Source organism: Rhopilema esculentum, chromosome 3, assembly GCF_057945365.1.
Source record: "Rhopilema esculentum isolate cy_ngs chromosome 3, ASM5794536v1, whole genome shotgun sequence".
NCBI classification, from domain to species: domain Eukaryota; kingdom Metazoa; phylum Cnidaria; class Scyphozoa; order Rhizostomeae; family Rhizostomatidae; genus Rhopilema; species Rhopilema esculentum.
In genome coordinates this window covers 4,663,538-4,687,391 of record NC_142817.1, presented here as the reverse complement: position 1 = coordinate 4,687,391, position 23,854 = coordinate 4,663,538, and the positions used below count along the sequence as shown (strand labels likewise).

Sequence of the window (23,854 nt, the reverse complement as noted above, 5' to 3'; positions counted from 1 at the left end):
ATCACAAAAGAATCGATATATCAAGCAAAGATTTAGCGATTGCAAATGATAAATGATCGTAGTAGAGTAACGCAGCTGATAAAAGGACATCTTAGCAGCAAGAGAGTCAGCGGAAAAATGTTAAGGTCTTCTTTGACCAACAGTATCCAAATTTTCACAAATAAAAAAAATGCAAAACAAGGGCCACGCAGTGAAGTGTTTACAGGCATAGGGACTGACAAGAAGTTTCCTCACAGTGCTGTGTGTATTGAACATGAATGTTAACAAAAATGCCAATTAGATTTTCAATATGTTTCAAACATATTCTCAAGTTTAAGATAATATTTTGCTGCAACCCAAAGCCTTGAATTTTGTTGCGTGTTTTTTCATTTAAAGTCTCTTCACGAGCATTACCTATGGAACTTTCTGAAAATCACATTCTGAAACAGCTCTGTTCTACAGTATGTCAAAGATTTTGCTAAACTTTGGGAAAATAGGCTGCATTTCCACAAAGAGTGTATTCTATGACAGACACACGTGTGACGTTATCCTCTTTCCAACCAATATCAGCTACAGTCTTCCAAAATACATGTTTGACAACAAAAAATGCAGCAATAAGTAAAAATCAACAAAGGAAGTTGTAATTCACCCCTACTTACTATAAATAAACGCAATAGTCATTCTTAACCCACTACAAAACTAAAAAAGTGTACAAAATGCATGCTGGTTGTTCCACAAAGCTCAATGAAAATAATTTCCATTACAAATAATTCTTTTATTCTTCCAAAAATTTCACTGAATATTACCAAATAAAAATTTAAAGCAATAATTGGCATATAAAATAAATGACCCCAATTGTTGTGGTGAGATACATTTGACTGTCCTCGTTCAAATCTTTACTGGTCATCTTCAGCTTTCTCTTCTTCTCCAGTTATTTTGTCAACAAGATAATCAATTAGTCCTTGATCTTCTTCTGTTTGTTGTTGGTCTTCATCAGCATGGTGTTCATGATGATGATGATGGTCCTCAACCTGCTCATCTTCATCTTGTTTGTCATCTGCCTCTTTAATTTCAATCAATCTTGACTCACCATGTTTTAAAAGGAAGAACTGCATATCTGATAGGCCATTTTTTCTCAACTCTTCTTGTAGCCTTTGAGGGGGTTCTAGGTAATACTGGAAAAGCAAACAAAATTACTGTTAAATTATTTCATTGTTAATAAACCCAAACCAAAATATGTTTCTTAACTGTTAAAGGAATAAACTTCACTCCACCATTTGAAAGTTGCAAATTAAAGGGAAAGTAACATTCCTAAATAATGGAAATTCTATAAAAAACACACATCAAAATCAAGAAACATCATCAAGTCAAAATTGAATGTATGGCTTTCTAAAGTCTCTATACATCTTATAACAGTCAGTAATACTAGCTTCTGTAAACTGAAACAATCAAATGAAAGTCATTGTTCTCAGGTAAAATAAAGTATGTATAGTTAACAGCTTATTTGATCTTAAATTTAACACATCTTGCAAGACGTTACTAAAATTTTAATGTTGAGAAATGTATCAAGTGTATTTTACAGCTAATAAATTCACTTCCACTTCCTCTATTTTTTGCAGCATGTTCAAAAATAACTAAACATAACATTTTGTGGTCATTACCCATCAAATTTCTTCGCGGAAAACATTTAAAAATCTAAAATTGCTAGTACCAAAAACAGGGGAAAATTTATCCACAGCAGAAGGTCCAGCATTACATGCTGAGGAGAATAAATGCAGCTTGGGTAGCTGCCTGAGAGGCTGTATGAAGATAAAATCCTTTTTCCATTCAAAAGAATAATTTAGTTATATGATATACAAACCTCGTTGGCGAAGTTAAATGTTCCCCAGGTAATTGCCAGTGAGCACATTGCTAACAAATCTTGGTGGATTTTGACAGCTTCTTCAGGTGTGCAGGCTCCAAAACCAAATTTGTAGTCTGGTTCATAACCACCAATGGGTAATGCTGCCATATGAAATGGTCCATACTTCCTCCCAATGGATTTGAAAACATCACAGTAACCAGATGTTCCAACAAAGAATAACTTGTATCTTGGTGTCAACACAGCCCAACTACCCCACAAAACTGCATTATCATCATCAGTTGACCTAGAATGGAAATTTTGTGATGGACAGAACACAAACTTCACCTTTGTGACTTTTGTTTCCTCCTCATCATCAACTTTTGATTGGTCAATGAAATCAACTTCATCTTCCCGCCACCATTCTAATTCAACAACATTGGCACATCCAGCCTTGCTCATCCATGGCTGAAGACCAGCAGGGACATACCAAAGAAGCATTTCACCAAACCTCTCATTCAGTGACCTAATTGAGGGTAGGTCAAGATGGTCAAAATGGGTGTTGCTGATCAAAACAGCATCAATTCTAGGCAACTGCTGCACATCATACACTGGCTTTCTGTAGCGGAAATCTCCTCCAGGGTGATAGTACCTGATTCCTCTAGTGCTAAAATTTGGGTTGGTTAGGATGTTAACATTGTCAAGCTGATACAGGACAGAAGCATGACCCAACCAAGTAACTCTGATTCCATTTTCTGGAGGGTTCTCAATGCGATTTGGATCTGCATTCATAATCTGCATCAATGGCTCCTCGTTCAATTTCTGTGAGGCAAAAATTCCATTAGAGATGAACCAGATTTAAGTCGCATAAACCAAAAAGTTCCTTTTTGACACATCCATGTGACATGTCTAAACTTTTAATGCCAAACAGAATACATTTTAAATATAAATATATACATACATATACAATGCTGTGTACATACTGAAAAAATACAGATCCACACTTTAACTGCAAAACAAAACTTTTAAAATCAGCCAGTTTGAGTCAAGAAAGCTCAAATAACTTGAAACATGATGAAGATCAGCAACAAGAAAAGACAACATAGGTAAATATATTTACAAGCTTGTTGGATAAAAAGATTGTTTGATTCTAATGAATGGCACTATACCTCTTCAGCTGGCACTCTGCTGTTATTTGGGACAAATGCGTACTTGAAGTTATCCCAGCCACCTGGTTGTGCCTTGCTTGTTTCCCATGGTGTTATATAGCGCCCATCCTTTTTAGTTGCTCTAGGAAACTCTTTTTCATCTCTAGCATTGACAACTTTAACAGTGCTTTTAGTGATAGTAATTTTTGTTGTCTTTGTTGTCATCTATCATAAAAAATTAACAGAAAAAATAAGATTTTCTTGATTGCACAAAAAACAATGTTGCAATATTTTTTTGCTATGGGATCTCAAGTTCAAGGGGGATTCCAGAATTAATCACTACGGCCAAAAACTTTTTCGGATGCCATACCCTCTAGTTCTTCAGAAACACTAACTTTCATAAGCATCCATTAAATACACCTTTCGATTTTGTATCTTAGGCTTGGTCTAGCTAGGAAAGAGAATTTTTTAATTGATAGAATTGGGAATAAAACTGAATAATTTGAATATACCATTTTATTAAAACAGAAAATTCTTGAGCTAAAGAAAGCTTTCACTTGATTCAAGGTTTTCCTATGCATATATTTGTTTAGTCTCCAGCTTAGTTAACAGGAAGAACTGTTGACTTTCAATTTCAATTGGAAAATAATGTTGTTAGTTCCATTCTGACAAACAACAAACATGCAGAGTTTGAAAGGCAAACAACTTAGATGTTTTGCCAAATGCTAATCTCTCATGGCTTTTTGTTGGCTGTCAATTCAGATAACACTGGATCAAACCACACCTTCAAAGTAACTAAGTTATGTGTAACAGGCATGCTGTGACAGGGAAGGGCTATATTTGCACTGAAACCTCAATCTTTTGGTAAAAGCAAAGCTACATCTACAATCTCAAATGCAACACAACTCTCTTTCTCTCAATCTCCAATGTTTCCAACACAAAATAACTAGTCAATTTTTGTAAATCCACAACAAAAAGTACAAACAATCTTTAACTTTCTAGCTGTGACTGGGGCTGTGGCTATGAAAGGAAATATTCTTGAAGAATTCTTCCAGGAAGGATAATAAAAATAATTTCAAGCTCATTGGTTGCCATATATGCTCAATTGGTTTGTCTCTCCATGGTTGGCCAATCGATGAAAAACGTACAATAGAACAAAAGAAAACACTTAAAAGGACGGGAATAAACAAATTTTAGTTTTATAAACACATCGTCCACATACTGTATGGTTGAGCAACTGAGAACAAAAGTCTTATTGTGGCAAGAAGCTTGCGTTTAAAATGAATTGGTAAACGATAAGAATACAGGCATTCATTGCTTTATCTAAGGCGAGGATTTAAATATCAACCAACATGAGGGTAGATCATAAAGACAAAATCAAGGTGACTGTATCGTATGAAACAAGCACTGTTGACAGAAAACTCGCGTATTCTATCCGTTTGCCAGCATGCGACAACTGGGACTAACTAGGGGTGGCAAGGTCAAAGTAATAGTAATACTCTTAAAGAATAAAACCTTGTCTTAAAATTGTCAACTAGGATGAATGGAAATATAGCTAATATCAATGAGTAGATTTTACGGAGGTTTATGAGTACATAACTTTAGATAGTTCGCAATTTAGAAACTTAGAAAGTGGAGAAGCCTTTGAACCACCCTCGAAGATTCAAAAATGGAGGCGTACAAAGCTTTCTTCATTGTCTCATCTCGCTCATATTGTCAATTTTAAGGCAGTTCGACGTTACAAAAATTAATTTATATGCAAATAATATCTCCTCGTTACATTCAGCTAGATGAATAACAAGGGTTTCGGCAAGCAAAATAGAAGCTATAGGTCCGCCCATGAGCCTAGGCCCAGATAGCCCAAAGTAATCGAAAGTGTATTGCTTTGAAAAGAAGAATAAGCTGTTTCTTAGCAGGAAGATCATTATAAATAAATTGACCTTACCTTGGCAATACTTTGTAGCCCAACGAAGGAAATTCAACGCTTGCCCAGACACCAACCAAGTGAAAGATGAGTTTCACTGCAACCTATCACAATGCCACTCCCTCTCAGAGTGACCGTGATATTAATTATGCAAAAATTTATTATCATATGTAATAACCAATGGTGTGTCGAAGGGTTCCTAATCAGGCATGAAATTCCTTTTGTGTCTCTATGGGAATTAGTTACACCTAACAACATATGGTCTATCCAAGGCTCGGCCATCGTTGAATTGAGATTCAATGTGGTTTTCGAGGAATTTTTGGCATGATTGTTTCAAGATAAATGTTCCCGAGCTCGAAATAGCAATCTTGTCACTCAGGGATGTACAATTTGGAAAAAAGGGCAGAAGAACAATAGCCTTTTGAATATTTATGAATATGTTTTGACGTCAATCATTAGTAATTTTGAATGTGAGAGCTGAACTATAGAACAACATCTGAAATTGAAATTGAATAGTTAAAACTTCCAATGACATTTCAACCACAGAAACCTCGATGCGGACGCTTAGCCAAGGAAAGCACCATGATTTAGAAAAGACGAGGTTCAGAATAGATTCGTTTAAAGTGTGACGTCACAATTTTTTTAAATTTTTGAATTTTGTCCATATAACCTAAATAAACCCAAATTTAATACTTATGAAAATGCAAATCAGTTAAATATGTCAAAAGTCGGGCGAGATATGGTCAATAAAAGATTTGAAATTATTATCGTAGGTATAAATAAAGAAAAATGAAAATTTGACATGGATCTCAGAAGAACGTGAAGAAAGAGAAAAAATCAAAGCCAGGGAAGTAAACACGACTGCCAATCAAATAGAATCAGGGGCTGATAAAATACATTCAAATTTTGTTTGAGGAGAGGACCGACTGAGGGTATATAAAGCAGGGCTTATTTTAACGTGCCTTGATAACCAATTTGTGCAGTGATAAACTCAAATTTTATGCAGTGATAAAACTAGAAGAAAAGATTTTGCAGTGAAAAAGTTAAATTGCAGCAATTGCCAGTGGACACATAAAAGCTTTTAAAAAAGCCTTACAAAATTAAAAACGTGAACATAACAGTAGCAAAAAGTTATCTAGTTTGTTTTTTCTTCATCTTCTCCTTTGAGATCTTTGTTCTCGAAAACTTGTCAAAACGTACAGTAGAAACCCGCATAAAAGAACCTGTTTTTATAAGAACATTGAGGCTGAAATTTAACCTTTAAAACTCCATAATCAAGAACCCTAAAGAGGTTGAAATTTGGAAAGGTTTTTATATACATATATATATTTGAAAGAAAAAGGGATTTTTAGAGTAAATCAGCTATGGTATGTTGCATTCTAATTGGACAATCTAACAACACAAATTCATTTGATTGGTTGAAATTCAACATAAAAAAGCTGGTTTAAGTGTGTCCATTAGAATTCTTGCGGTGGAAAACATTGTTAATGTGTGCAAGGCCTGTACGTATATAAGAGCCTTTAAGAACCTTTTAGACTGGAATTTAGAATAGCAGCCTGTTAATTAAGAACCTATTCAGGCTGCCGAAACCTAGGTTCTTTTGTGCGGGTTTCTACTGTAGACCACTCTTCCTCGTCGAGATCTCTTGTAAAATTTGGGGGTAGAGCTGGTGTTATTCGATAATTTCACATACAGTTAGTTCGATAAGTGTGGTCATAAAAATTTTCAATGGCAACAGCCAAGTTTTGAAAACTTTTGAAAATCTGCAGCGATAAAAATTCCTTAAAATAAACCCTGATATAGAGTAACTTATCTTCACTTACATTTTAAGCTGCAGTAAGTGATCCATAAATTAATAAATTAAAAATCCACCATTTTTCATAATTTTCAGTGAAATATATTATTCTGATTGGGTCTACTGCTATTAGGGAATGCCAGTTTAAGCGGTTTTTCAAGAAATCGGTGAATAACGTATTGCCAAGGCCGGCGAAACGTATTTGGAGGGACCAAAATATCAAAGTTTTGAAAGGGTTTAGGAAAGGCCACCACCATGGTTCACGGTAAGAAACATTTTGGAAATATGGTATCTTAAGATGGCCAGAAACCATATCTAAATTTGATTTTGACTTGAGAAAGTCTGTGGCATTATTTCAAGCTTTTTTTCATTATATCTCATAGTTTCGTCTATTGAAACATTGACATGAATAGGAAAGGGCTTGCAAAACTTTAAAATAACCTTTTTAATGTACCTTGTAATGAAAAATTGTACCTTGTATCGAATTTCGGAATCAGTTGTTTTGCCGATTTTTAATCGTGGCCTTTGGCCCATGGCTGGAAACCTATAAAGCCTCACGGGTGAATCAAACGGCAAACAGGCGAAAGGACAAATGAAATTTGAAAATGAGGCTTTGGAGGTTTCCGGCCATGGACCACGAGCAAAAATCGGCTGAAGCATTTGATTTCTATCTTACTCCTTTTTGAAAACTTAGAAGATTTATTTCATTCATTATCGTAAGGTGACCTTTACCCAAAACATAAAAAATTGGACCAAGATAGATTCGGATTATATCAAAACTTTTCGTGGATCGACTTTTCCCCAATAAATGTCTCAGCCCCCTTCCCCCACACCCCCTGTCGGCCGAATGGTGACAAAGGATAAAGAAACACACGTCAAGGAAGATACAAAAACATTGAAACTTATGCTGCCAACTGTTCAACGAAAGGTCTTTATCAGAGACGTACCAAAAAACCTCCCGCTGATGCAATAAAAATTGAAGATTGTGTCATTCTATGTGAAGGGGATAAAGTCAAAACAGATGAAGAGACTGCCTGTAACCCTGTAATAAAGTGAAAATGAACCATCACCATTCAGGGAAGGAGTCTTGAAAATTGATGAAGTCCCGGTACAGATGAAGTCATTTCAGAATTGATAAGGAATGGTGGCGAAGAGATAGAACAAGGGAGACACTCCGCAGTGCAGTAACAGCACACCCATAGTGCAGATTTGGCATAGTAGTAAAATTCTGTTTAAAATTATTGCAGTTGGAAAGTAAAACAAACTAAAAGATAAAATTTCGCAAGAACAGTGCGGATTCCCACATGGCAAAGGCGCAAGGAACCAAATCCTGAACTTGATAATGGTTATCGTGAAGAATTGTGAACGAGGAAAAGACCTCTGCGTTATAGATTATACAAAAACATTTTTTGACACTGTAATACATACTCTATATGGAATGACACGCGAGACATGGGGTTCCCCGCTCACATCATTTTACTTCTAAAGTCTATATATGACGGACAAAAGGGGGCAGTGAGAGCGACTCATGGAACAACCAAATGGTTTGAGATTGGACAAAGGGTCAGACAAGGCTGCATTCTGTCAGCTGATCTGTTCAATATTTATTCAAAAATGATTATGAGAAATGCACTACATGAGTTTGATGGAAACGTTAAAATTAGTTTTTCTCGCAGTACCATTCCTTTTCCATATTTTTATCGTAGCGATGAGCGTTTTTGCGGATTCTCAAACTCAATCTCAAACTCATTTAATTCAAAAACATATTTCACAGCATTAAGGTATACTAAGAACTCTAATAACATCAAGGTAGATACTGTAAAATCATTCAAATCAAGAAAAAAAGGAAGTTTATAAACAATTGTGAGTATTGTCTGGGACATTGAGATGAACCAAGGTGGTTGTTGAGTCTAGCCCCCCCCCCATTTATCTATGGTCTATTTAAGTTATATTCTGTCTTTGTAAAAATACTGGATTCGATTTTTTTATTTCATGGTAAAAAACGAAAGAAAATAAGACAATAGCAAGATATAATAAGGAACTTCCTTATTTTATTTTGACAATAGTAGGTCGAAAAAAAAGCAAAGGGTGTCACGGTGGTTTTTGTTAATTGAATCTGGTTTTGATGGGAATAGAGGGTATTGGTTTGCAGGGATGGGACCCTAAATGAAAAATAGGTGTAAGGAAAAGGGGGAACAATTATCAAAGTGCATTAAGCCTGATAAGGTTATTACCAAAACCTCTTTGGGAAAAGACGAATAACCTCTTTCGGAAAACTATATACTGAAATCGAGACATCAAATTTGCTCTCTCGCTAGATCTTACTCAAGATGGCGTCGTCAGTTGTACGACTTGTCGGCAAATCTGCAAAGAATTTAAGGCCTTTTCGTGGAAATGTAAGAGTAAATTATTATTTATTAACTTCATTTCATCACATAAATCTTTTGAAAAGCGATAGTTTGCGTTAAAGTTGTGCAATTCTTCTAGGATTCTCTAAGGTAGCTCACAGCTTAGGGAGTTTTTAGGACCATCTAATGATCAAAGTACGCGGTTCCTGTAAAAAATTCTTTCTGATCTTAAAAGGGTTGCTTTTGATCAAAATAATAAAAGCGGGAAAATGATTGCCAGTTTCCTAGGCATGCACGTGCCATGCCGGTTGAAGGACATCCTATGCAGCAGAGAAGCAGCAAGGAGCTTTGCCAGGTGTATCAAATCAAGGCCGCATAAGCACAGAGTTGAAGAAGCAAAATTGCGCAACATTAAATCGGTCTTTTCCCAAGAAAATTCCATCAAAATGCTTTGTTGCCTTCAGACTTTACGAAAATGAAGCTATAAACAAGTAGCAAATGTGCCCCCAACAAAATTTGCCACCTTTGTTAGCAATAGGCTATGCTGAAATGACACCTTACTGCAACAATATTATTTATTGGGATATTGTAGATTTTAGTTTTAAAATGATTTATTCACACACTTTTTTTAAAAACAACCCTTGTTAAAAACATCTGGCTGAGATATGCCCAAAAATAACAAAAACTTCAACAAAACTCAGTAATATACAGAACAACAAAAAAGTTAAGGTACAAGTGCAACATTCTGGACAGAGGCTCTAATTACTTTTTTTAGCACATGTTTTTTGTCCAGACACTACTATGCACATAACTACTTAAAAACATAATAAGAAACACATGAGGCTGGAATTATGTGAAAAAATAAGAAAAACCAGGCTGAATCAGGAGCCAAGTGTTCTTATAAAAAGTTTAGCCCAGTTGGGCTTTATAATGTCAGATGGCAGGTTTTGTATATGTCTTCAATCAATGGTGAATATTTTGTACAAATATTTGCGGAAAGTGTCCTTGCAAATGCAGTAATAAATAATTGTGATATTCAAAGACTGTTTGTTTTTTGCAGGTCAATATTCCTAATTATGTTGAACTTCTAACAAAACTAGCCTTTCATAATGGCATCCTGGTCTTTCTATAGCCCCTCAAAGCCAAGGCCTTAATGTTACAAAAATCAACTCATTTTGAAATAAAATATCCAAGAACTGTAATCCTTGAATAACAAAAATGAAAGAAAGTTTGGCAATAGATTATTGGATTAATAGTATTTCCAGCATTGTGCTGTTGATTTGCATAATACTTTTGAAGACGTATGTGTTTAGATATCACCTGAGTTGCTGTATGCAAAAAATAGATCATACCCAGGGCCCAGGAGAATAGAATATGGGAGCCCCATTATCAATGCTAAAAAGGAGACGAATTACTACTTTTGCTACAATTATTTTGCAACAATTTGCACTCCTCCCAAAGATGCTCTCAAGGCAAATTTTTTTAAAGGTGTGAAATAGGGTGCCTTAATTTCTTAGGAGTGAGAGATGCTCCCTTGGAGCTCATTTTATTGAGCACCCTCATTTTGCTTAGAGCAAGGCCTGCTGGGACCTAGTACCCCAATCTCAAAATAGCACATGGACATTTTTTCAGATGGGGTCTGTACCATGTCCCTTTTAGCAGTTCAAACTGCCAATCCCTTCTAAGCTTAACTTCCTGCTGGTATCTCAATTGGCAGTGAAGATAAACAATAATAGCTTGTTTGGCCTGGCACCTACAATCACTTCCAAAAGCCTTAGAACACTAACATATGTTTTCAAAGGCAAATTCAGCCATCCCCCTCTCCCCCTAGGAACAATGTTGATTTATTATAGAAAATTGAAAGGGGTTATGGAGTATGCTTTTTCTTGTGGCTTGTTTGATATTTTTCTTTACTTTCAACATTGTTTTGAGGGGAAAGGGGGATGGAAGTAGTTATATTCGGGAAAACAAATGAAAAATAGAAAAGCACATTGCAAAGTGTTGGGTTTTCCAAGTAATTTTGGGAGTGATTGTAGTACCCCGGTCAAAAAATATCACTTAGGACTTTTTTCAGCTGGGGTCTGCATCTTATCATTTTCAGCAACCAAAATTACCCATATGAACCAAGTTTCATCCTGATATAACAATTGGCTGTAGCACAACATTATTAGAATAACCACTATTGGGATCTGGGTCCTTGTGCCCTTGTCAAAGAAACCGCTTGGGTCATTTTTCAGCTGCTGTCTGCATCTTTTTCAAGGCCAAAATTTCCCCTTGTGTCCCTTATACAATAATTATAGTTTCCTTATGTCCCAAGTTGGATACCCGCATCCAATTTTACGCAACTCTCATAAGTTTTAGACTCACAACCCCAACTGCTACACATTATTCACAACAAAACAAGTTGTGGCATCTACGTCAAGCATGGGCTTGACCCAGTCCTATTTGTGTTCTGTCGGAAATTTAAAGTGTCATTTAGAAGGGGTAAGCAAAGATATTTTCATGGGTTTATAACTTTTTCCAAAAGTTATGTAGAGAGCTGCTCAAACACCAAAAAGCTCTAGGGTTCACTAGCACTTAATCAATGACAATGCTTTAGTTTCTTGTTTTTAATGATTTTCATTTTTAAATTTTTGCAGTTATTGCAGAAAAGATTTGAATCATTATCAGCATATGAAAAGGTAATATTATCAACATGACTTTTTTAAATTACTTGAAACAAAACAGTGTATATAAATGAAAACACACTATTTGTTGTATAGAACAGGACTGTTCTAAGTTGCTACTTTGAGTTACATGCTTAATCCAGTCATCAGAAAGCCTTTTAAATGTAAATAAAAAAACATTCCAGCCTATTAGTTGTCTAGTGTAATAATTGTACAATTAAGGATTTTTGCTTTTGATGGGTACAAAAGTAACTTGCCAAGTGAAATAATGCTTTCACAGATTGTGTTTTGATTATTAAGCTTGGTAGAATACCTTCACATTGAGTAAGGAACCTTTATATATTTGAGATTCCACCCAACATAGAACTGAGTTTTTCTGATGTCATGATACGCTGTTAGCCATCATTGACAAAACTATTGTTTAAGATATATAGATAAATGGTAGTCATGAACAAAAAGTGTGATATTTAACATGGTATAGTCAAGGCTTTAAAACATGACATAAGATATCTTATTGGATAAGATTAAACAGCTATCATAAGTTATTATGATTGATGTCTACATACATTTTTCAGTCGTTGTATAATGTACCAGAAACAAAAGTAACAGTATTACCAAATGGATTTAAAGTTGCATCTGAGAATTCAAGAATATCAACATGCACTGTAAGTATATAGGCAAACTTTTTTACTGTAATTCAGAGCTGTATTGTATCTTTGTAAAAAACACAATGTCTCCATAATTTTCAATAGGAGACAACATGGCTTAAAAGGCCAAAAATAAAAATTGTTACAAGATAATTTGTTTTTGATAGGTTTTATTTTCATATATTTTGAATGAGTAATGTAGCTATAATATTAATATCAGAGCTGATATGAATGACAGCAGCTTTTTGGCTTACCAAAGTTTTTGAGATATTCTGTTTATAATTATAAGAAATTCAAAATACAAGATACAGGAGAAAAGTATGCAAAGATTTTTACATGTTTCGGCAACAGGATATCAATACATTCTACTACATATTATTTTAGGGATATTTTGTTTGCTCAACTACTAGGCCTAGAAATATATCTTCATTCAATGCAACAAACTCATTAGATAGGACGACTCAAATTCATCTGACTCATTTTGAATCCAAATTCATCCTAGCCATTTCCAATAAGTATGGAAAGACATGGATCTGGTTTATTGAGACACCTAAATCTGATATGTATTTGTTGGCAATCATAGATTTGTATTACCAGCAGAGTCTATTGCACGAGAAATGTACTTATGAATAAATTCAAAGTTTGTATTTGTGTACATTATTCAGGAGTTGGTTTTTGCTTAGTTTATGTCAAGGAAAGTATGTTTATATTTCCACAAATATATAAGCAATTTTTAGCTGTTCCGTTCTTCAAGAAGTTTTTATGCTGGCTAGGTTGGCCTTTGGATTGATGCTGGGAGCAGATTTGAAAATGAGAAAAATAATGGAGTGGCCCATTTTCTAGAACATATGGCTTTCAAGGTAAACCTGAAATTTTGCATACATACCAATGCCAATTTTGAGGTCTGAAACCTTAATATTGTCAATTGAATTGAGACAAATTAACCTAATTTCTTTAATGGTATTATATTTAATCAATTTAATTGAGTTTCTACAAGGAAACGGTAAAGTATGGTAGAAAGCACTTTTTGCAAAGTAGTAGGTGCCTTGCCTTTTGAAACTTGCATTCCTTTTTTTTATTGCCCTGAACTTAACATAAAATTTGCACCAAAATGCCAATACAGTATATAATTCCTTATTATTTATCATAAAATATTTTTGACAACAAATTGTTTTTAACCAATTTGACAAGTTATTTTGAAATAATTTTGAGCTGTTTTTATACTGAGGTGGTAAAGATTCTAAAGCAAGGCTGGCTTTTATTTCAGTGTATTTATTTCATATATTGTTGTTTTCACAAATATACTATATTTAAGAAAACTGAAAAGCTCTTATTCAGTGTATATATTATAAATAACAAAACGTTCATAGAGATGATACATTTTTTCTTCAAATTATGTTTTGAATTTCCTCTCATTTTTTCAAAGGGCACAAAGAAGAGATCCCAAGTGGATTTAGAATTAGAGGTAATAGGCTTTTGGTTGCACCTTTTGAACTTCAGAAAAGCAGATTTTCGCTTTATTTGTGGAAACTATACAGAACTCAATTATTTTTGTAGAAGTGGATCAAGCTATTTCCAGACTTGTTGGAGTAACTGAATTTATGCTTAGTAAAGTGGCGCTGGATTTATGAAATATACTTAAAAAGTCTCATTGGTTTTTAGTTTGAGTCTTGCCCTGTTTGTGTCCCTTCCAAAGCAAGCCATAAGACTTCCTTATCTTAAGTTTGAATGTGGAGCAGATGCTTTATTTAGCTGCTCCTTGCTACTGAATTTCTTTATTTTAGCTTTACTTATCATGTTATGCTAGGCATCCACTTTTGGAACTCAATCTTCACTTTCCATAGTGTGTTTTTAAGTATTTTGACTCATATGACAGACTCATTTCACTCATAAGAGTTGTGTCCAGATTCATTTGGTATTTGTTTTTAAGGTTAGAGCATTGTCCAAGTTTTATAGATAAATGGTTTCACCAGCTTTTTGGGACTCAAGAAAGGAGAGTAAATAGTAGAAGTGATTACATTTTGCTTTTGAGTTATCGATTCCCTACTACTTTACCATGTAGCATAAAGGCCACCAGACTTTTCATTCTCAACTTCTTTCAGTGTCAAAAAAAGTTGCTAATTGAATTTTGTAAAGTGTGGAGAATTTTTCTAAATTTTTAGGAAAGCACTTCTTGATTTGCTTTTGTCCTTTTACAGGTTGAGAATATGGGAGCTCATCTCAATGCATACACCTCTAGGGAACAAACAGTTTACTACGCAAAATCGTTCTCATCTGATCTTCCTAAAGGTAAGTTAGCTTCAAGTTGAAAGATAGCATTTTTATCATTGCATATATATCAATTTCCTGACCCCTCTCTCTCTCCTAATGTACTACAACTGGTACAATATTTTCGTCCTTTTCCTGTAGAACTGTCCCCAGAAATAGAGAACTAAGTTTGAGTGGGAACCAATCTTTTTATTACAGCCGTCGACATTCTTTCTGACATCATTCAGAATTCTACACTTGGTGAAACGCAGATTGAGCGAGAACGAGGCGTGATTCTACGAGAGATGCAGGTATGATCTTTGCATCTCAAAATTTTGTAAACAAAACATATATACATATATCTCGATGTGATTGTTTCTTTATCATTTTGGGGTTTTGGCTGTTTTCGAGGTGTTTAAGGAAGTAGAATAGCTTATCATAGTCAAAGATGAATTATGAAGCAATATAATAGCAATATTTATCGACTTTTTTAAGTTTGGAAATCGAAGCATAGGATGAACAGATTTAATTATATTATTTAGCGAAAATAAACAGAATTTTATTTGGACTGTATTATAATTCTTCTAGAGACATTTCATTTATTCAAACTTTTAGTGTTATGTTATGGTACAGCAGCCTAATATTATTCGAAATTCTAAGAATTTACATATTTTTAACCATTTTTCTAGGAAGTCGAAACTCAAATAGAGGAAGTAATATTCGATCACCTACATGCAACAGCCTACCAAGGCACTCCGCTTGGGTACACAATTCTGGGTCCATCAGAGAATGTCAGGTAATTCTTTTCTTCTATTTTAACACCATTTGAGTAGAAACTTTGTGAAGGAGCAAATCTATTGTTACTAAGAGGTTGGATAGAAACCATTTTTCCAGGGAACGTCGTGCAAAGATTGATTGTTACGGTGTAAGGCCTCTGAACGCCTGTGGGCGGGCGAATGTATGCAATAGTGTGCCACTGATTAAGTATTAGTTATTATTGTGGATTGATAAATACTCGTACAATTGGCAAGATATGTGTCATTTCTTTTAACTCATGTAAATTACAAAATCCTTGAATAAGTTTTTAATTGATCTCAAATCCATTGTGTTGCTGATCAAATTTGAGAATTACATTGGACAGGATTGAGTTCATTACAATTGATAAGTGTTAAAAGATCGCTTAGTTTCCTTTGCTTGATATGTTTTTTTATTGCCAAGGCCATGTCAGGTTGATAAGAAAGTCAATCGATCTGAAAAGTTAATAAATCACAAATATTGCTTCTCAAAACCTAATCGAATGCCTTGTGTAACCAGCTACTCTCGTCTCGTGCAGCATCGTTTCTGAATTTGTAAGTTTACGTCTGTGATTACTGTTTTACACTTTGCATTCTCATATAGAAAAATATCCAGAAATGATCTTCGCGAATACATTGACAAACACTACAGTGCTCCAAGAATGGTACTTGCTGCAGCTGGAGGTAATATTTCCATTTGATAATCAGTCCTAGATCACGACCTTAGTAGTATTTGCAGTGAACAACTGCATATGAATTCTGGCTACATTTAAACCTCACAGTTTCTAACTTTTTATTTCTTACTTGACGCATTAGTGTATTTCAATTTTTTTTTGTCTTTTGCTTCAGTTTTTAATAGTTTCTTAAACAAAAATTATTAAATCGTGTTATCGGGTTTAACGGTTGTCGTATGCAGCTAACTCTTGACAAAAGCCTTTCTTTAATTTACTTATTTCTGACGTTCAGAAGCTGGACAGACGTTCTTTTGAGATCAATGATTTCTGTTTGTTGCCAAGTTAACCTTATGTAGACTCGTAGCCTAATATTGTATGAATACCATAACAATTTAAAATCTAAACAGACGCTATCTCTAAGGTTTTGGATGTCAAGGAATATCACAATTTTGCAAAATGGAACAGTCCGGACATTTGTTCTACCAAACATAGGTTCTTGTTGACGAATCATATCCCGGAGCAATATGCCGAGCTCAAAGCTTCAAGGGGTGAAGGATATTTTAAATTAACCATCTATCTTTGGCAATAAGGCTCGTTACGTTGTAATCAGATAATTAGATCATGAGAGAATCTTGTGTAAAACTCAAAGTTAAAAACGTTTTATATGATTGGAGTCGCCAGTCCGTGTAGGTCCTCCTGAACACATCACCCATGAATAGTTATAATCAAAATCTACGTTTGAAGATGAATTCGAGATTATCTAAGAGATGATGTTGGCCTCGTTCTAGGAGTCGACCACGATGAGCTGGTTAAGTTGGCAGAAAAGCACTTTTCTGGGCTCAGATCAAGTTACAGCGAAACTGAAAGGCTCAACCCATGCCGCTTCACTGGATCTGAGGTTACTAATCTTAACAGTATTCTTTGAAAGAATTTGTTAATACATTTTTTCCGAAATCATATTTGATGTGTTGTATAGATTATGATAAACCATGGGCTGTTTGTAAACAAATATAGGAAGTACTTTTTGCAGACTTTGTATTTGTTTCTAACTTTACGATTTTCTGAATAATATGCTTATCTAGCGTTGTTCATCTCATCTCCCTTGATTTTACCACACTTCGTGATGGCGTCACAAATTACAAAACTTCTAAGTTTGGATCACATATTCTAAATGTGCATTATGAAAATATCAATAAATTTGCAATACCAGTTAAATGTGGTACCAATTGCCTGAGATATGGTCCCATCAGCGCATGCTCTTTTCCCATTAAATCACTGCTATTTGGTATCTGTTAATAGCTTAATGAACCGACCCTATATAGCAGTAATCTGTTGGCAAATGTAAAGTTCTTCCTTGGTCATATCTCACCCAGTTATAAACATAATTGAAATTAGAATAGATAGAACCCATATTTCTATGTGAAAAGGGGATGTCATGAGGTCCTTCATGAAGGGCCTTTGTCTCAGAAGCTTTAATTTTGGATTGTGGGTGCCAACAGAAGTTGATATACGGTAAAAACACCTGGTTATGCTAAGATTGACAAACAAGAAGTCTGGTTCCCATTGAAGCTGACTAGGCCAATGAGCTCATATTACTGCAGATCACTATCATTACCCATAATCTTCATTAAATAACAGTCTTATATATGTAAGATACAGGAGTTAGTTTAATTCCAATGTTGAAACAAAATCTTGCGCTGTTTTAAGGAGCACTGACCACGGTGTTTATCTTTAGATTGAAGCTCGTTGCGATGAAAAGTAACAGCCTTTTAAGATTTTAATTACAAAACTTGTTTCTGAGATAACGTCATCAGCTGTGCCCTAACGAAAGGCATTTTTGAAACGCCCATAGTCAATTTTAGTTCTGCACGTCTTAGACCCCTTAAATCGAGTTTGAGACCTGAGGTATTTAGTTTGTTAGCTTGTTGCCCAATTTTACCTGTCTTATCTGATATTTTGGCGATCTTAGAGTACTGTTTTTTGCCTTTAGATCCGAATTCGTGATGATGAAATGCCGTATGCACACATCGCAATCGCTGTAGAAGGATGTGGATGGGCGCACCCTGATTATTTCACTTTGATGGTTGCTAATATGCTTGTTGGAAACTGGGACAGGTCGATGGGTGGAGCCAAGCACATGGCCAGCCCATTGGCACAAGTTGTTAGTCAGAATGACCTCGCCCACAGCTATATGTCTTTCAACACTTGCTACACCGATACTGGTCTATTTGGAACCTACATGGTTACTGATAGAATGAAAATTGACGATTTGTTGTTTAATGTTCAGTCTGAATGGTAAGTCGCTAATGCACCGATATACAATGCCTGTAGCTTCAACTCGTACCAGAGATGCTTTAAAGATATTACTGTGAAGAAGAGTGTATCAATTGTTCATGTATTGTTCTCATTTGTGGTCGAGAGTATTTTGGCTTTGGAAATTTGCCTCCAAACTTGATATTTATTTTGAAAAAAATAAGAGGGAAGGTCACTTTAGCAAGAAGCTCAGATATTTCACTACCACTTGTAAAACACAATTTCCTGGCCATGCACCCGGGATGCACCCATTCCATGTAAAAGAGTAAATGAAAATTGATGTTTTAAAATAAATTGAAGTGCGAAAATGGCTCAGTTGTTAGAGGCGCTGACCACAGACCCAAGGGTCCGTGGTTCGAGTCCCTGACATGACCAAACTTTCACCCAGAGGGGGGAGAGTTGCCAGCTCTCTGTAATTCCAGGCGTAGTAATCATGAGGTGTGGTCACATCGAGAGGAAGGACCAGGACACTGCTCGATAAGCATAGCTTCTCAGTGTCCTAAAAACTACCTTCGGATGCTAGGTAGCAACAAATACAACAGGAAATTGAGAAGTTTGCTTTTTGTTATTGAAGTTAGTCCCAGTAAACGATACGTGCATATTTTTTTCAAGGATGAGGCTTTGCAGCAGCATTAAGGACTCAGAAGTTGAAAGAGCGAAGCGACTTTTGAAAACAAACCTTCTTCTCCAGTTAGATGGTAAGTATCATTTTATGGTTCGAAGAAACAGGCAACGTAAACCTGAATTTTGTAAACCATTCTTTATTGATTGAAAGAGAGCAAAGTTTACGTTTGGCAATGTAACCATTGTTTTGCATGCCCTTCTGGCTGCTAGAAAACTCATTTTGTCTTATTTTCTGCCAGTAATAGAATTTGTTAAATAGTAGGACAAATCTTGTCTATGGGCTGAAACATTATCAGAATTGGCATTGAGAAATCATTTGTATTTGAACTGTGCTCGTTTCTAAGGCAGAAATCCACATTACATTAGATCTTGATGAAGAATTGAAAATTAGCAAGTCAGCAGCCTATAGAAAGGGTCTAGGGTGTCTTTCCTGATAATGGTAATCCACAGAGCCACCTTTCTTCTATCAAGCCTCCAAAAAAGAACCCGAGAATGCAAGGACTGTCCATAAGAGGTTTTCTCAAATTGAAATTCTGCAGAAAATAAATGCTGATTAGATGTCATTTCATAGAACTTTCACTGAATTTGAAAATAGATATCCGTAGCTATTTGAAAAAAATAAAGAAAAAAAAGTTATATGGAAAAGCAGAATATTACTGAATCCCAAAATTGTTTGTCAATGCCAACACCCAAGCCATGCAGTCAATTTAGTAGAATATGCATCCTATTAACAAGGAAGATTTTTATGGTGCCTTGTTCTTAATTAGAAAGCATATTATTTGCCTGTAGATCCTGTAGTGCTTTTTGGTACCTTCGGTATCCATAAGTTAAGGCGAAATGTATCTGTCCTGGCATTTTCCTTGCAAGAAATGGAATATCAACTTATTGTCTTGAAGTTTTGATTTAAGTTGCATTGATATTAATCTGAAATGTTCATGTTACATTTTTAACTTTGCATCTGTTTATTTTTGCTTGCAGGATCAACCCCAGTATGTGAAGATATCGGAAGGTGTGTTATCGCAGAATTCATTTGCGTCGTTGCTATTTCTAAATGTGTAACTATCCTTCAAATTTCAGGCTCCACTGGAAAACAAAAATCAAAAAACAAAACTTTCTGCCGACTGTCAATGCTTGTAATTACAGTTAATAAATTTAAGAATGTTTTTGATATTTCACAGCTAAGTCAGGCAAAGTCATCAAATTTCACACCAACAAGTCACTATAAATAATCGATATTGTCGTAAATGGAGTGTGCATAGCATACAAATGTAAACTCTTGGAACTTGATCAGCATTCTGGCTGTAGCAATATCTATTATAATTACGTTTTTATTTCTTATCAATTGTTCTGATATGTTATGATGTATTACGTCATATTTTTCACTTGTCTTTTTATGTCTACTTTATACTTTTGAAGATTTATTTTTCAAACTTTGAGTTTTTTCAACAGGCAAATGCTTACATACGGTCGTCGAATTCCATTACCTGAACTCGATAAACGAATTAGTGTAAGTTTTCTTTCTTTTTTCCATGCTCAGTTTTGATTTCACATGTAAATGATATATTTTGGAGAAAACATCATAGAAAGAATTTCTACAATGCGGGGGAAAATTTCTCATAGTATTTTCGACTAAAGCTGAAGAAGCTATCATGTTTTCAATTCAAAGTTATTAACTCTTCAGTATTTCAATAGACCAGATTTTTCTAAGCGAGTAAGCGAGGAAATTACCTCTTATGATATCAGACGGAAATTTTTTGTCAGAATTTGCAACTATTAAAAATATTTTGCTTGTCAAATTTCATTTCAACCCCGTTGTAATATTTCGATTCGCTGATAGATTTCGAAAACCCTGGCAGTTGCTTGATATTGAATTTTTTTTGCTTTATAAAAAATGAGATGTTTTCATTATGTGCATCAAAATCTTTAAATAAAGCGTTTTTTAATAAACCGAAGACCTCGTCTTTTTCACACCCTAGTATCTTTCCTGTGACAGATGTCTCCTCGCAGCGTAATTTGAGGAGGTTATAATAACAAAGAGTAATAATGTTATAACGGGGGAGGAGTGGAGCAAACGGTTATTGCATGAAAAACATATCTGAGACTCTTGCGAACAACGGAAAACGAAATATAGAAGATGAAGCCAACCAGGGTTGTGTTAAGGGTCCTCTCGTGGAGAATTACTTAAAAAACAGTAGCAAGAAATAGAGAGGGGCTACTTTTTTACTTTCACAAAAAGAGCTCAGCTCCTCTTAGCCCTTCCAGCTATAAACCTCTGAAGCTAGCAACTTGATATGTTTGTATAAACAATCTTTTGTTTGTTGTCTGTTTGTTTAGTAGGCAATTTTTTAGTTTTACGTATTGTTACTGCCTTTGCTATTTCCAGGCAGATTGCTTATTCTTCTCTTCATTTTCTAATAATATTGTTCTCTTTAGATGATCGATGCGAAGGCAGTCAAAGAGGTTGCATCGAAATATATTTATGACAAATGCCCAGCAGTTGTTGGAATAGGTGGGTCACTCTTGTTCATTTTAAACATCTTATTAATTTGTTATTATCCCTATTTCCTTAGACTTCTTTCAATGGAAGGTTCGTTGCAAATTAAAGCAGTCCCTTGAATAATGAATCTGCGATGAACATTTTAATGTCTTATGCCAGATGTCTTATGCCAGTAAAGCTGCTATAAAATGAAAAGAAAGTAAAGAAGCTTTCCTCCCACTCTACGCGAGTTTCTTTTTATGATAATTAAAACTTAGTGAAATGATTCCATGCTATACTGCAAATTATACTTTACGTCAGTGACTGGTAAATAATTTAAAGGGGAAAGAGACAAATTAGTGCTAAACAGTCCAACCCTTTTTCTTCATCGAAGACAAATGACTATGACCAGGGACGCCTTTTGGAGAAAAAGGCGGGGAAAAATTGTGTTTAGACCCCAAAATGTGCCTGTTTAGAATGTATTTTATAAGGACCTTTTTTGCCCTTTCGCCCCCGTTGCCCTCCTTGCTGCAGGTGCCCATGACTAAACCATTCCTATTTTCATTTGCTTTCTTTTGATTTAGTGCCCACCAATACTCATCAACATTACGCATTTTGACTGAGATTGTTGTTATTCTATCATAGGCCCTATCGAACAACTGCCTGACTACAACAGAATTCGTGGCTCTATGTGGTGGATGCGTTTGTAAAGTTTGGACTCATAGTTACATTGAACGATTTCGAAATTTAAACTCTGAATGACGTTAGTTTTGGAAATTCCACGCAAATCGTGATGTTATTTGTCAATAGTGAACCACTGCAAACTTCTTAAGAATTCCGAACAGTTTTTGTTGCTTTATTGAGGATAATCTTTGAAAATATTTCGCTGTTGTTCAATCTCTGCCTTTGCCTGCTCTTAACTTTGAATTTTGCCTTTTTATTTTGAAACATATGTTCGTAAAAGTTCACGAGGACTAACAGATAGACATGATCCTTTGTTTTTTATCCCATTCCTGTGGCTTGCTCAATCTGTTACATATCCTTTTCGTATTGGAAACATGAAATAAGGCAAATGTCATTCGTTCATAACGTGAGAAATTTTTTGACCTCTTGTTTCTTGATTTTCCACTCTGGACTTTGTTTTGTAAATCTTATAATGTGTATAAACTTCAGTGTTTTAGTAACCCAAGTTTTTACAATGTTTTATGATTGCTTAAGTCATAAACCATTTACAAGACGCGAAAGCAATATAAGAGAGACACTAGAAACAGTGGAGTTCACCTGATGTTACGGGGGGAGGGGAGAGGGGGGGGGGGTTGTCGCATTGTCACTCGAATTGATAAAAGCTTCTCTATTAAATATTTTTTCAGAGAACGATATCTGGTCCAAATACAATGTATGGAACAAATTGACCCCCTTGCTAGGTAAGGCCAAGGGGATAGCCTTCACTGCCCCTGTGGCTGTGGCATCAGCAGAGCCACATCAGAGATCATCATCATCAGGTTACAGCAGAGCTTCTGTCTTGGGTCACTTAGATGAAAAACACTGTAATAATTTCTGCCTAAAACTTCAGAGTAAAAATCGATTAAAATGTGTCCTTTAAAGGAAGCCCAGCTCCCAATGACCACTTTGATAACAGAAAATCAGATTTTCAAGACGATAATTGTGTTAAAATCAGATTTAGAAGAGTCGATCAGATTTTCAAGACGATAGCTGTGGACAGCTCCATAACTTCAGTTTTACTTTTCAAATTGCTGCACATTTTGAGGATTTTGAATCAATTGCTTTTATGCAAGCAAGTTATACAAACATCAAAGTTTAGGATTTCTAGGGGCAATTACTCCCTTGCTCCCTGATGTGTACGGTCTTTTGAAGTTAGATTCGGGAAATACCATCTGTTAACTATTCTCGATATGTTTAATTGAAAGTGTGATCTCATCTCCCGAAATGTTTAAACTTTTTTCACAGGTAAAGAAGTCAAGTACAGTTAAGCAGAATTACCAGTGGTATAAGAACCCAAGATCTTGCAAAAATTTTTTTGCATGGCTCAAAATTGCAGTTGAAATCTTGTGTTCCCAGTTTTATTTTTAGTACCGCGAGAAACTTTTGATTGCTTTCTCGCAAATTAAAATTTTCAAAATTTATTGCAACCGAAACACTGACGATGGCATTTTGGCAATTTCAAGGATCCAAAATTCATAAAGTTTACAAGCAATTTTTTAGTGCTAAAAAACGTTGAATGATACTTAAGCTTACTTATTTAAAGGCGTGATTGAGCTCTCTTCCAAATATGAAACCTCATAACAATATCGAAAAAACTTTGGTATGTTTTCAATTGTTTCATTTTTTCAAAGCCATTCTTACCTTCACAGGTAGCCA

The 23,854-nt window shown here is 35.1% G+C and overlaps 2 protein-coding genes across 2 annotated transcripts; one reads left to right on the top strand and one right to left on the bottom strand.

Annotated features, from left to right (window-relative positions):
- Window positions 1–700: 700 nt before the first annotated feature.
- Window positions 701–5,072, bottom strand: LOC135692639 (N-acyl-phosphatidylethanolamine-hydrolyzing phospholipase D). The gene is made up of 4 exons (XM_065210839.2): window positions 4,913–5,072; window positions 2,989–3,192; window positions 1,841–2,641; window positions 701–1,154 (listed from the first exon to the last, which is right to left on the bottom strand). Exons 2-4 carry the CDS (start codon window positions 3,190–3,192, stop codon window positions 876–878), a joined length of 1,284 nt encoding a protein of 427 aa, XP_065066911.2. The 5' UTR covers window positions 4,913–5,072; the 3' UTR covers window positions 701–875.
- Window positions 5,073–8,957: 3,885 nt separating this feature from the next.
- Window positions 8,958–22,356, top strand: LOC135692384 (mitochondrial-processing peptidase subunit beta). Its single transcript, XM_065210473.2, has 16 exons — window positions 8,958–9,082; window positions 11,674–11,715; window positions 12,276–12,365; window positions 13,121–13,207; window positions 13,774–13,812; window positions 14,546–14,636; window positions 14,814–14,905; window positions 15,284–15,390; window positions 15,993–16,072; window positions 16,851–16,960; window positions 18,053–18,357; window positions 18,988–19,073; window positions 19,978–20,008; window positions 20,449–20,506; window positions 21,433–21,508; window positions 22,121–22,356. Exons 1-16 carry the CDS (start codon window positions 9,017–9,019, stop codon window positions 22,183–22,185), a joined length of 1,425 nt encoding a protein of 474 aa, XP_065066545.1. The 5' UTR covers window positions 8,958–9,016; the 3' UTR covers window positions 22,186–22,356.
- Window positions 22,357–23,854: the final 1,498 nt, after the last annotated feature.